Source organism: Hyperolius riggenbachi, chromosome 2 (assembly GCF_040937935.1).
Source record: "Hyperolius riggenbachi isolate aHypRig1 chromosome 2, aHypRig1.pri, whole genome shotgun sequence".
NCBI classification, from domain to species: domain Eukaryota; kingdom Metazoa; phylum Chordata; class Amphibia; order Anura; family Hyperoliidae; genus Hyperolius; species Hyperolius riggenbachi.
In genome coordinates this window covers 549,451,196-549,464,917 of record NC_090647.1, presented here as the reverse complement: position 1 = coordinate 549,464,917, position 13,722 = coordinate 549,451,196, and the positions used below count along the sequence as shown (strand labels likewise).

The 13,722-nt window shown below is 45.5% G+C and overlaps 1 protein-coding gene and 1 long non-coding RNA gene across 4 annotated transcripts in view; one reads left to right on the top strand and one right to left on the bottom strand.

The window, feature by feature from the left end:
- LOC137547347 (uncharacterized) overlaps window positions 1-7,154 on the bottom strand; it is a 58,415-nt gene extending 51,261 nt beyond the window's left edge. The window contains exons 1-2 of the long non-coding RNA XR_011026569.1: window positions 6,988-7,154; window positions 3,587-3,672 (exon numbers count right to left, since the gene is read on the bottom strand). This is a non-coding gene — a long non-coding RNA (uncharacterized lncRNA). The remainder of the gene's footprint in view (window positions 1-3,586; window positions 3,673-6,987) is intronic.
- LOC137547345 (beta-1,4-galactosyltransferase 3-like) overlaps window positions 1-13,722 on the top strand; it is an 83,913-nt gene that overhangs the window by 18,065 nt on the left and 52,126 nt on the right. For all 3 annotated transcript variants that reach the window (XM_068270848.1, XM_068270850.1, XM_068270849.1), the window contains exon 2: window positions 7,014-7,408. In XM_068270848.1, coding sequence (XP_068126949.1) covers window positions 7,171-7,408 — 238 coding nt within the window. In that variant the 5' untranslated portion in view covers window positions 7,014-7,170. The remainder of the gene's footprint in view (window positions 1-7,013; window positions 7,409-13,722) is intronic.

Here is a 13,722-nt window from a genome sequence, read left to right as displayed (position 1 = left end):
CCACAGAGCTGCAGGGGATCCACTGAGAATGCTGTCCACATTGAACACAGAGGTGTTGTCTGTTTACAATCTCCTCATTCCCCTGCAGAGTACCTGCACATCATTCTTACATGTACCCACAGTTACATTGCCTAGGGCCTGATAGATGTTCTTTGTTCCGGTTGTACCTTTTACAAGTACTCTTACCAAGGACTAGTTTTAGTCTAAAGGGAATAAATATAGTAGTCTACATATCCTTCTCACTTCAGTTGTCTTGTAAAATTCCTAAGCGTTGGCAGTTAAGAGACGAATTTCATGTTACATACTTTTAATCAACAAAATTGTAATATGCAAATTAGAGGAGTCGGAGTCGTGGAGTCGGAGTCGGTGGAATCCTAAACTGAGGAGTCGGAGTCGGTGGATTTTTGGACCGACTCCACTGCCCTGGTATAATGCTTAGGGAACTGGGTAGTAGAATCGTTTTGTATAATGCTTAGGGAACTGGGTAGTGGAATCGTTTTGTATAATGCTTAGTGAACTGGTTAGTAGAATCGTTTTGTATCATGCTTAGTGAACTGGTTAGTACAATACAGAAGAGGGAAACTGAGTGAGGCGCCAGGTGTTACCCGGACCTTTTACTGTTGTACGCTCCTATGTTATAATGCCTGAGGAAGCAGGTTTACACCTGTGAAATGCGTTGTGACCCCCTTGGAGTATGCCAATAAAATGTATTTAGATTTGAACTGACAGTTTATAGTGTCTGCTTACAGGAGGTAAGTCCACCGCTGCCTCCAAAGCACTTTTAAACGTTTTTATTACCTGATTTTATCCTGCTGGCGCCTCTGTTCTTCCTTCATAATGGTTAGTGGAATAGGTTTGAGTTTAGGCCCGCTTTAAAGAAATGACACAACGACCCCTTGTTACCAACTTTTGTTACACTGAAAGTTCTGAGGTTCACCTCACTTCCTGTTGTGGTGCCCACCGTGACAGGAAATAAGCAGAAGTCCCTCCAGCTGGGCACAGAATGTATCAGGCAGAGAGCGTAACCTTTGCCTGAAGTTTATAGAACTACAGTGGTTTGCAAAAGTATTCGGCCCCCTTGAAGTTTTCCACATTTTGTCACATTACTGCCACAAACGTGAATAAATTTTATTGGAATTCCACGTGAAAGACCAATACAAAGTGGTGTACACGTGAGAAGTGGAACGAAAATTTATACATGATTTCAAACATTTAAAAAAAAAAAAAACTGCAAAGTGGGGTGTGCGTAATTATTCAGCCCCCTGAATCAATACTTTGTAGAACCACCTTTTGCTGCAATTACAGCTGCCAGTCTTTTAGGGTATGTCTCTACCAGCTTTGCACATCTAGAGACTGAAATCCTTGCCCATTCTTCTTTGCAAAACAGCTCCAGCTCAGTCCGATTAGATGGATAGCGTTTGTGAACAGCAGTTTTCAGATCTTGCCACAGATTCTCGATTGGTTTTAGATCTGGACTTTGACTGGGCCATTCTAACACATGGACATGTTTTGTTTTAAACCATTCCATTGTTGCCCTGGCTTTAATGTTTACGGTCGTTGTCCTGCTGGAAGGTGAACCTCCGCCCCAGTCTCAAGTCTTTTGCAGACTCCAAGAGGTTTTCTTCCAAGATTGCCCTGTATTTGGCTCCATCCATCTTCCCATCAACTCTGACCAGCTTCCCTGTCCCTGCTGAAGAGAAGCACCCCCAGAGCATGAGCTGCCACCACCATATTTGACAGTGGGGATGGTGTGTTCAGAGTGATTTATTTGTTTATATAGCGCCGACATATTACGCAGCGCTGTACATAGTATATTGTCTTGTCACTAACTGTCCCACAGAGGGGCTCAAAATCTAGTCCCTACCATTCTCCTATGTCTATCGTGTAGTGCATGTATCATAGTCTAGGGCCAATTTTAGGGGGAAACCAATTAACTTATCTGTATGTTTTTGGGGTGTGGGAGGAAACCAGAGTGCCCGGAGGAAACCCACGCAGACACGGGGAGAGCATACAAACTCCTTGCAGATGTTGACCTGGCTAAGATTCAAACCGGGACCGTAGTGATGTGCAGTGTTAGTTTTCCGCCACACACAGCGTTTTGCATTTTGGCCAAAAAGTTCCATTTTGGTCTCATCTGACCAGAGCACCTTCTTCCACATGGTTGCTGTGTCCCCTACACGGCTTGTGGCAAACTGCAAATGGGACTTCTTATGCTTTTCTGTTAACAATGGCTTTCTTCTTGCCACTCTTCCATAAAGGCCAACTTTGTGCAGTGCATGACTAATAGTTGTCCTATGGACAGATTCCCCCACCTGAGCTGTAGATCTCTGCAGCTCGTCCAGAGTCACCATGAACCTCTTGACTGCATTTCTGATCAGCGCTCTCCTTGTTCGGCCTGTGAGTTTAGGTGGATGGCCTTGTCTTGGTAGGTTTACAGTGTGCCATACTCCTTCCATTTCTGAATGATTGCTTGAACAGTGCTCCGTGGGATGTTCAAGGCTTTGGAAATCTTTTTGTAGCCTAAGCCTGCTTTAAATTTCTCAATAACTTTATCCCTGACCTGTCTGGTGTGTTCTTTGGACTTCTTGGTGGTGTTGCTCCCAATATTCTCTGAGGGCTGGTGCACACTGAGCGGGTTTTTTGGCGCTTGGTCAATGTATCTCAATGGGGTGCAGCACACCAGAGCGGAAGGCGTTTTGCTGAAACGCATACTCCCGGGGTGAGGCATTTTTTGGATTGCGGATGCGTTTCTGCCTCCAATGTAAAGTATAGGAAAAACGCAAACCGCTCTGAAAAACGGCAGTTCAGAGCGGTTTTGCAGACGTTTTTGTTACAGAAGCTTTTCAGCAACAGCTTTACTTTAACAATATATGAAATCTACTACACCAAAAATGCTTCTCAAAACCGCAAAATGCTAGCTGAAACGCTACAGAAAAGGAAGAAAAAGCGTTTCAAAATCTGCTTGCATTTTGCGGATCTGCTAGCGGGTTTTGGTGTGCACCAGGCCTTAGACAACCTCTGAGGCTGTCACAGAGCAGCTGTATTTGTACTGACATTAGCACCCATCATGCAATGTCTATGGGCAACTGACTGCACTCAGACCAAAGGGGGCTGAATAATTATGCACACCCCACTTTGCAGTTATTTATTTGTAAAACATGTTTGGAATCATGTATGATTTTCTTTCCACTTCTCACGTGTACACCACTTTGTATTGGTCTTTCACGTGGAATTCCAATAGAATTGATTCATGTTTGTGGCAGTAATGTGACAAAATGTGGAAAACTTCAAGGGGGCCGAATACTTTTGCAAACCACTGTATGAGTTGTGTTGCTTTTGGCTCCCGCCTTGCCTTCTGCAGAGCTGGAATTTCCCCATAGGTTGTGATAACGCCCCGGCCTCATGCCAGCCTATGTTATTGTTTTACCTCATCACCGTGCTGTGTTTAGTATGTAAATAAGAGCGGTGCAAGTCCAAACAGTGCTTGTATAAACGATACCTGAAAGCGAGCCAGCTCAGGGTACTCAGTATGTATTATTTATCTGCTATCAGACACACGGGGACAGAATTACACACTTATTATTACCTGTATGCTGCCGCCTTCCTGCCCTGTGTCCTCCCAACAAAGTGTGGAGTCTGCAAGTCCGGAGTCTGACGGGACTTAAAGGGAACCTGAAGTGAAAACAAACTTCTGATACAATGATTTGTATGTGTAGTACAGCTAAGAAATAGAACATCAGTAGCAAAGAAGAGAGTCTCATATTGTTTCCAGTACAGGAAGCGTTAGAGGAACTCCAGTGAGAATAATGTAATAAAAAAAGTGCTTAATTTTTACAATAATTATGTAGATGATTTAGTCAGCGTTTGCCCATTGTAAAATCTTTTAAATCCCTTATTTACATTCTGACATTTATTACATGGTGACATTTTTACTGTTGGCAGGTGATGTAGCTGCTGCTTGCTGTTTTGGCAGTTGGAAACAGCTGTAAACAGCTATTTCCCACAATGCAACAAGGTTCACAGACAGGAAACTGCCAGGAGTACCACTGTCCTCAGTTTCTTGTGGGAGGGGTTTCACCACAATATCAGTCATACAGCGCCCCCTGATGGTCTGTTTGTGAAAAGGAATAGATTTCTCATGTAAAAGGGGGTATCAGCTACTGATTGGGATAAAGTTCGTCTTGGTCAGAGTTTCTCTTTAAGAAACTTGACTTGTTATCCATGCAAAAGAGCTTCTCTTAACTCTCCGACCAGTTTAGTCGGCTACAGTGTTGTTTTCTGAGGCACTTATACTTCAAATAAAACAGTAAGAGGCAGTTTCAGATAAGATTTTTGCTACAGGAAAGTTTGAAGGGACCCTGAGAATTGAAATTAAATTTGGACTTACCTGGGGCTTAAAGAACGACTCATTCGCAGGACTCTTACGTCGGCCTGTGTGATGATGCGCGGCGGGGGCACGCATGGGTGACTTCAGCTGAAATACGCTTGATTGCCGGGACCAGGAGGATGCTGGGGTTCCTCGGGGGCTATGGCGGGCTGGAGGAAGCCCCAGTTAAGTCCAGATTTCACTCACAGCTCAGGGCCCCTTTTAAAGGACACACGAAGCGAAGACAAACTAATAAAATAAACAATTGTATCTATCTTCCTTCTCCTAAAAAATGTCTTGACATATTCCAGTTTTATTTTATGTTTAAATCTACTTTTTTTAATTTTTATTTTTTTTAATTTTTTTTTATTTTTTTTATTGTTTTTGATCAATGACACATTCATTGAAGTATGCCAGAGCTAGAATCTATGAACTATTGACCCTTGTTATCTCTTTCCTGGTCTCAGAAGCCATTTTCTGCTAGGAAAGTGTTTTATAGTTGGAATTACTTATCAGTGAGGGTCACACTGTAGTCACTTCCTGTCTGAGTCAGGACTGAGTCAGCCACTTACATACCCGATATTTAACTCTTTCAGGCAGAGAAAGAAAAAAAAGGAACACAGCATAGTTATTTGTGTGCTTGGCACTGTACATACACATGTCTATCTCATCATGTCACTTCGGGTATCCTTTTAAAGGGTCATTAGCTCTGCCCTGTTTCATAGTTTAAAATACAGTGTGTATACATTTAGTCAGTGTTTGCCTATTGTAAAATCTTTCCCTAACCCGATTTACATTCTGAAATGTATCACAGGCAGCGACCTCTTTAGTCCTGCCAGGTGTAGCTCAGCGAAATGTTTTCTTTACTGAGAGTTCCGAAGCCAGTGAAAATATTACCTGGTCTCCCAGAATGCTCTGGGAGAAATCTGCATACCTAAACAGCCTAGGCTTTAACATCACTGGGGAGGGTGGGGTTAAATATAGGAAGTGTTTTCTGACGCTGAAACCAGGAAAATTAGTTAAAGTGAGTATCATGAATAATGTACTGCAATCTGCTGTATGCCACTACAGGGCCTCTTTAATCATCCCTTCTTTGCTGTCTTAGCAGGATGTAAACCGTAACCTCAACTTCTTTCGAAGTCTCCCCGCCCAGAACGAATTTCCTCTTTTCATGAGTATGTGAGAAAACGATTGTTCCTTTCAGTGCGACAAATTAACGGCTTGCCACATACTCTGCTTCTGTTTCAAAATGTTTAATGAAGTTTTAACATAACAATAAAACAGAATAAACAGTTTGCCGTCACCCTGCACGTGACAAAGGAGCTACAAACCTCATAAGCCTACGCATTTCCAAAATACCGTGTCACTGTATACTTCTTGGCGGTCTTCCCAGATAACATATTAAAGAGAACCCGAGGTGGGTTTGAAGAATATTATCTGCATACAGAGGCTGGATCTGCCTATACAGCCCAGCCTCTGTTGCTATCCCAAACCCCCCTAACGTCCCCCTGCACTCTGCAATCCCTCATAAATCACAGCCACGCTGCTGACAAACAGCTTGTCAGAGCTGGCTGTGTTTATCTCTATAGTGTCAGTCTGCTGCTCTCTCCGCCTCCTGCAGAACTCCAGTCCCCGCCTGCATCCCTTCCCTCCCTGCTGATTGGAGGGAAGGGACGGGGGCAGGGACCGGAGCTATGCAGGAGGCGGGGGAGCAGCTGAGACTGACACTACAGATGTAAACACAGCCTCACAGCACGACTGTGATTTATGAGGGATTGCAGAGTGCAGGGGGGACCTTAGTGGGGTTTGGGATAGCAACAGAGGCTGGGCTGTATAGGCAGATCCAGCCTCTGTATGCAGATAACATTCTTTAAACACACCTCGGGTTCTCTTTAAAGAAGTGCTTCTCACACTTTTTTGAGTGAGGGCGTCAGTGAATGCTTTGATTTTTTTTTTTTTTTTTTCAAAGCACTCCTCAGATAAAACTACTCCTGAAATGCTGTTATGCCCCTTATCAGGCAGCACCCACCCTTCTAAGTATCTAGTAATGCTAATTAGGCAGCACCTCCCTCCAAATAATCAGCGACTTCCCCCATTAGGCACTCCAGTTAGCCAGTGAGGCAGCATACACTCTATTTTGCAGCACCCCCTCCCTTAAAGGGACACTGAGCAGTGGGTTAAAATAAAAAAATGTCGCTTACCTGGGGCTTCCTCCAGCTCACCGTAGGCTGCGAGGTCCCCCGGTGTCCTCCTGGCTCTTCTGCGGGTCCCGCTGGAGGGTCAGTATATCAGGAGAGGAGAGTCCTCCAGCAGCACAGAGTATATCAGGAGAGGAGAGACAGAGGAAGGAGCAGAGTCCTCCAGCAGCACAGAGTATATCAGGAGAGGAGAGACAGAGGAAGGAGCAGAGTCCTCCAGCAGCACAGAGTATATCAGGAGAGGGGGTTAGAGGGAGCAGCAGGGTCCTCCAGCAGCACACAGTAGAGGACTATTAGCGTGCGGTAGGACCCCCCCCCACCCCCCCCCCCCCCCCCCCAGTGGTATGAGTGATGTCACGCTACTGCAGGAGTTTTGTTAGAAGTTACACACAGTTTATACACTCATCTAGCTGAATGGCTGACCTGTGTTTTCCTTGCTGTGTTTGCAGACTATGCCAGGAGGAGGGCCGTCGGATCTGAGCAGTAACCGTTGCCCCCGTGTGAGGACACAGACCCCGGACGATGCCTGCTGGTGTCCCTGGATCCCGTCCCAGTACTGAGGCTGCCCGGGTCTCCTGTATCCTGGCCACATGACCTGGCTGCACCATGCTTCTGACACGGACAGACAAGCCGTACTTCCTCATGTGTTTGGTTTTCTCCCAAGTGCTGTTTATTTTGCTGCTGTATCGCCGGGGCACCTCTAGCGTCTTCCACGGCCTCTTCGGGGCCTACAGTGCCTGGGACTACTCCAAAACGCACGACGTCTACACCAACCTGAGCGTCTTCATCCCGGACCCTGAGGCCGTGAGGAGCCTCTACTGCCCAGTCAGCTCTCCTATACTCGGTAGGTGTCGGATGTCCTGAGTACATCTGAGGTGATGGCATTTTGTATAGAGAAACGCTTTCACATGTACGTCTGTCAGGAACTGCGATTATTTAAGAACTTCAGCCTAAACGAACACACTGTCATTAAGTTACTTTAGTTATGTTAATTAAAATAGGTAATATAATCTCCTACCCACTCTGTTTTAAAAGAACAGGCAAATGTTTGATTTCATGGGGGCAGCTATCTTTTTCATGGGGGCAGCCATCTTTTTGGTTGAAAGGAGGTGACAGGGAGCATGAGACACAGTTCCAACTGTCCTGTGTCCTGATCACCCCTCCCAGCTGCCAGCGCTAGGCTTCAAATCTCAAATTCAAAATTAAAAAAATTGCACCAAAACAGCAGGAGAACTTCAGAAATCCCATCATGCTTTGCACAGCATCAGGGGAAAAATGCCCGGGCAGTTTTCTTCTGTGCAGCTAAAAAATGAGGCTTGGGCAAGAAAAACAAAGTTCTGATGCTGTGAAACTGTTAAACACTAAACCTTTTCAGTGCTGCTGAGAAGATTTTTAGTCTGGAGGTTCACTTAGATTAGAACATGGGATACAGTACATAATAATACAGACAATGCTGTACACCAATATACAAAATACAGAATTGGTAATGACAGTGATAAAAGTAACATGATGAATAAAATGTATACTGAACTCTAAGACACAAAAGGGGAGAGAGCCCTGTTGGAACAGGTGTGCTTTTAGTTTTATATACAGTATATCTATATACTGTGTTACTGTATATTGAATCTAGCCCTGCATATATCAAATAAGGGCACCAGGAAAAAAGGGGTATAGACGAAATTTTTAAAATATTGTCTATTACAACTGTTTTTATTGTTTCTTCATCTGAAATAGAATATGTTAAGGCAGGGAACACACTTGACTTTGTTTTCCGCGTGTGTTTTTCTGCATACTTTTTCTGCACACCAAGTGCGTTTCCATGCAGGAAAACGCGCGCGTTTTTTTACAGCAGCTGATGTAATTGATAGAGAAAACTGCCGAAATGTGCAGAGTCATGCAGAATGTCAGTTTTTTTTTTTTCTGCGCACGAACAACACTGTAAGTGTGGACTAGCACATTGATTAACATGAGTTCTCAGTTTTTCTGTGCAGAAAACGCGTACGAAAATAGTCACGTGTGTTCCCTGCCTAAAATAATTGTATTAAAAAGGGCTAAGGCAGGGAACACACTTGTCTTTCAGTTTTCTGCACACGTTTTCCTGCATACTTTTTATGCACACCAAGTGTGTTTCCATGCAGGAAAACACGCGCGTTTTTTCACAGCAGCTGATGTAATTGATACAAAAAACTGACAAAATGTGCAGAGTCATGATGCAGAATGTCAGTTTTTTTTCTGCGCGCGAACAACACTGTAAGTGTGTACTAGCCCATTGATTAACATGGGTTCTCAGTTTTTCTGTGCAGAAAACGCGTACGAAAACAGTCAAGTGTGTTCCCTGCCTCAGGTGAAGCTGAAATTGCAAAATAACTCTAACAATGAAAACGAAAATATTTGTAGTCGGAATAAAAAGGAAAACATTGGTAAATATTACTGAGAATTGCTACAACTAAACCTAACCCTACTCTCTCACACAGAAACCTCCCTCTACCGACGCCTAAACTGAAGACCCTCCCCTGGTGGTGCCTAATACTAAAACCTTCCCCTAGTGGTGCTTAACCCTAAGACCCCCAATGGTGGTGCTTAACCCAATCCCCCCCCCCCCCTCACTGGTGTCTAAACCTAAGACCTCCCTTCCTGACGTATAACCCCAAGACCCCCTTTCCTGATGACGAACCCTGAAACCCTTAAAAAAAGCGATACATTGAGCAGCACTGTGGCGTAGTGGTCAGCGCTCTCACCTTGCAGCGCTGGGTCCCTGGTTCGAATCCCAGCCAGGTCAACATCTGCAAGGAGTTTGTATGTTCTAGTCTCGGAAAGGAAAAGGTGTAGTTTGGCACTTCCCACATGCAGCGTGAGTGTAAGTGTATTAACACAGCACAAAAATGGATCTCACTGGCCTGCACAGGTCTGGCACCTAAGGTTGTGTTGCTGTGACGTGTGCCCCGCTTGATTGAAGAAAAGAACAACCATATGGCATGTAGATCAGAAAAAGATAACTGCGTGCACCTTCCGTCAGAAATGTGATTTATTATCATCGATGGCGACAACCAGTGCTCAAGGGTACAGACAACTAAGACACTGTGTATAATATCGAACAGTCAAACGTATTGTAAACCATCTCTTACGTATCCATAGGTGCAGGCTCAGTGATGCCGGAGGTGGGTGCGGGCACTGAAAGGTGCGGCGACGGCCGTTTCGCGTCTAGCTGACGCTTGGTCATGCGTGTGGAACGCGTGACCAAGCGTCAGCTGGACGCGAAACGGCCGTCGCCGCACCTTTCAGTGCCCGCACCCACCTCCGGCATCACTGAGCCTGCACCTATGGATACGTAAGAGATGGTTTACAATACGTTTGACTGTTCGATATTATACACAGTGTCTTAGTTGTCTGTACCCTTGAGCACTGGTTGTCGCCATCGATGATAATAAATCACATTTCTGACGGAAGGTGCACGCAGTTATCTTTTTCTGATCTACATGCCATAAGTTTGTATGTTCTTTCTGCGTGAGTTTCCTCAGGGTACTCCGGTTTCCTCCCACATCCCAAAAAAAAATAACACGTAACACGGTACAGAAACTTTTTTGCTACTCCCACATCTCAAAAAACATACAGATAAGTTAATTAGGTTCCCCCACTAAAAAATTGGCTCTAGACCAGTGATGGCTAACCTTTCAGAGGCCGAGTGCCCAAACTGTCGACTTATCTCCAAGTGCCGGGGGGGGGGGGGGGGGGGGGGGCGTGAAAATGGGCGTGGCCATATTGTATGGGCGGAGCTAACGTAATGATGTAACAGCGAGGCATAAGAAAGCAGTGTTTCCGCCATGATGTGGTGAAACGAGGATTCGCATCATGGGTGTGCAGAAACTGTATAATGCTATTTATACCCGCCGTAACCCCAAAGCAGCAAATATAGCCAACTATGACCATTAAGGGCTCATTCACACTGTGCTGCGCTGTCAGTTTTGACGCAACGCACATAATGTAAGATTCATTTGGTAACATGAAAGTCAATAGACTTCCATGTTACCATTCACACTACAGGTGTGCGTTCCCCATGCGTTACGTTGTAAAGCATCTGGGAACAATTTTTAACGCACAATGCATACATTCCCCAATGGGTACAGCTGCCGACGTCCACGTTTAGCGCACCACAACGTGCATTCCGTGCGATCACTGTGCGTTGGCAGCGCATGCATGAAATCGCATTCGTGCATACGTTCTGTAGTGTGAATAAGCCCTTAATAATAAATGCAGCAACAGTTACCCCAGACACCAGAAAATAAACGCAATGTGTGCAACATTTCAGCAGAAAATCATGCAATGTGGGCCGCATTTCACCAGAAAACAAACGCAGTGGGCCGCATTTCACCAGAAAACAAACTGTAACGATTGGTGTCAGCACGCAGAGAGAATCTGATTATTGGTGATCTGCAGTGTCACCAAGAATACAGATATATTGCTAACCTCTGGACACCTGAAGCGTGTAAGTGTTTGGTGTAACAGTAGTAATTGGACCACCGGGGTAGCAGGTGGTCCAATGAGTAGAGACAGACTCTACTGCAGTCAAGGACTCCAGGAGAAGGAGACCCTGACTGATTTTGCAGCAGTGCCCCCTCTGAGGAGCAGGGGCCCCTGCAGGAAGGCTGAGCACCCAAGGGGTGGGTGACAGCCAGAAAGGTCGGGCAGGCCGGGTCGGCAACACACACAGACAAAGTACAAAGACAGGAAGTTGATTCGGTATCCAAGGCAAGCAGGGTTTGGCAACAGGTAATCAGAAATGCAAGGTACCGAATCAGAAAGCAGAGGGAAAGTCAGAAAAGCAATAAGTCATAACCGGTATCAAACAATGCCTAGTCTGGGTGTGAGGTCCATGGTCTCTACACCCTGGAACTAGTCTGATGTATAACAGAATAACACAGGTTCCCTAGTCTGGGTGTGAGGTCCGTGGTCTCAACACCCTGGAACTGGTCTAAAGAATAAAACAGATGATACACCATAAACTGGCTAAGTGTGGATTCCCAGGACACCTGGTTCCACCACACTGAAGGATCTGACTAAGGTCTGAGTGTTAATACATAGGTATTCGCAATGATATATATATATATGTATATGTGTATATATATATGTATGTATATCGCTCCACAGCGCCGCCCAGCTCCCATCAACCAATCACCTGCTGAGCTGGGATCAGCTGACCCTACTCCTATTGGCATAAAGAGCCTGTCTTGCGGCGCGCGCGTAGCTCTCCATCTGTGTGCACTACTAGGTCCAGACAAACCAGAAGCATGTTGCTGCGGGGAAACTGCCGCTCTGTGCGTGGATTCCGCCGTCTCACTGTCAGAACGCGCGGCGTTTTCTCCGCAATCCGTCACACAAACGCAGCGGGCAGCATTTCACCAGCAAACAAACGCAGTGGGCCACATTTCACCAGAAAAACACAGGGGGCAGCATGTCGCAGGACATAAACACAATGTGACAAAACATTTTACCAGAAAATAACACAGTGGGCCGCATTTCACCTGCAAAAAAAGTAATGTACTCACCTGACAGAAGTCTTCTCTCTCAGCTGGGCTCTGGTGCGCATCTCCCCCGGACGTTCCTCCTGCAGTCTCCCGCGCTGCCACTGACGGAAGATGGCGCCCGAAGCTCTGTGCTGGAGACACAAATAGTCTCCAGTACAGGGCTTTGGCAGCCATCTTGCCGTAGACCTGGTCTGCCTCCCGGGAGACTGCGGGGCTGTGGGCTATGAACTGGTGCGGCGGCTTCTAGTAGACGCTGCGGCCAGTTCATAAGCAGCGGTGGCGTGCCAGCAGATTAGGCTACGCGTGCCGGGACCGGCGCGTGCCATAGGTTCGCCACCGCTGGACTAGATTGTGAGCCCCTCTGAGGGACAGTTAGTGACAAGACAATATACTCTGTACAGCGCTGCGTAATATGTCGGCGCTATATAAAATACTTAAATAAGACAATACATTTCAAAAAATCTAACACGATAATTTACAAAATTGGCAAAACTAATGTTAAAACTTTTTTTTTTTTTTTTTTTTTCAAAACACTAAATCTTAAAACCAAATAGTCAGTTAGCCGCAATCTCCCACATTTTCTGACTCCCTAGCCCTGCCCTTCCAGTGATGTCACAGCCTAAGTTCTTTATTATGTGAAACTCCCCCCTGAGCATGCTGGGAGACCACAGATCTTTTCTACTGGCTTTAGAACTCTCAGCAAGCGAACATTCCACAGAGATCAGCTACCAGTACTAACGATATTGCCGCCTGTGATTGAAGAGAGTAGATTTTATCCGATCTAGTGTGTGTTGTAAACTCTCGATTTGCTCTATCCTTCCCAGGAGAACTTGGAGCCGGTGCACTCCCTCAAGCAGGTACACCACTCCCACGACATAAAGTGATACTTCAGGAGCGTGGACAGAGGCACACTACAGGCTAGAACAGGCATGGGCAAACTTGGCCCTCCAGCTGTTAAGGAACTACAAGTCCCACAATACATTTGCCTATATGAGTCATGACTGTGGCTGTAAGACTCCTGCAATGCATTGTGGGACTTGTAGTTCCTTAACAGCTGGAGGGCCAAGTTTGCCCATGCCTGGGCTAGAACTTGCGTACTGTTTGTTAGCTATGTCTTGCACATGTTTCGGGTGTTGGCCTTCATCAGGGAAACGCCTGAAACATGTAGTGTGCAAGAGATTGGTAATAAACAGAGAGGAAAGAGTTAGGCCACATACACACATCAGACTATAGTCTTTGGAAACTGAAAGATCACAGACCAATCTTACCACCCTTCCATGTAGTATAAGAGCCATACCGTCACAGTCTTTTCTATGGAGCTGAACTCCCCATCAGAAAAAAATCTTTGCAAGATGCTGCACACACAGATGCTGTACAGACACAAAAGATCAGTAGCTGCAAAAGATCTGTTCCTGACAAAGATCCATTCCTGCAAATTGCAATGATAGTCTATGAGATCTGCAGATCATCATACACACATGATTTAACTGACATTCATCTGCAGATCAAGCAATCATCTGCAGATCTGAAAATCCATCCTGGTGGATCTGATCTGCAGATGAATGTCTGTTAAAAAAGGTGTGTATGATGATCTGCAGATCTCATAGACTATCATTGCAATTTGCAGGAACATATC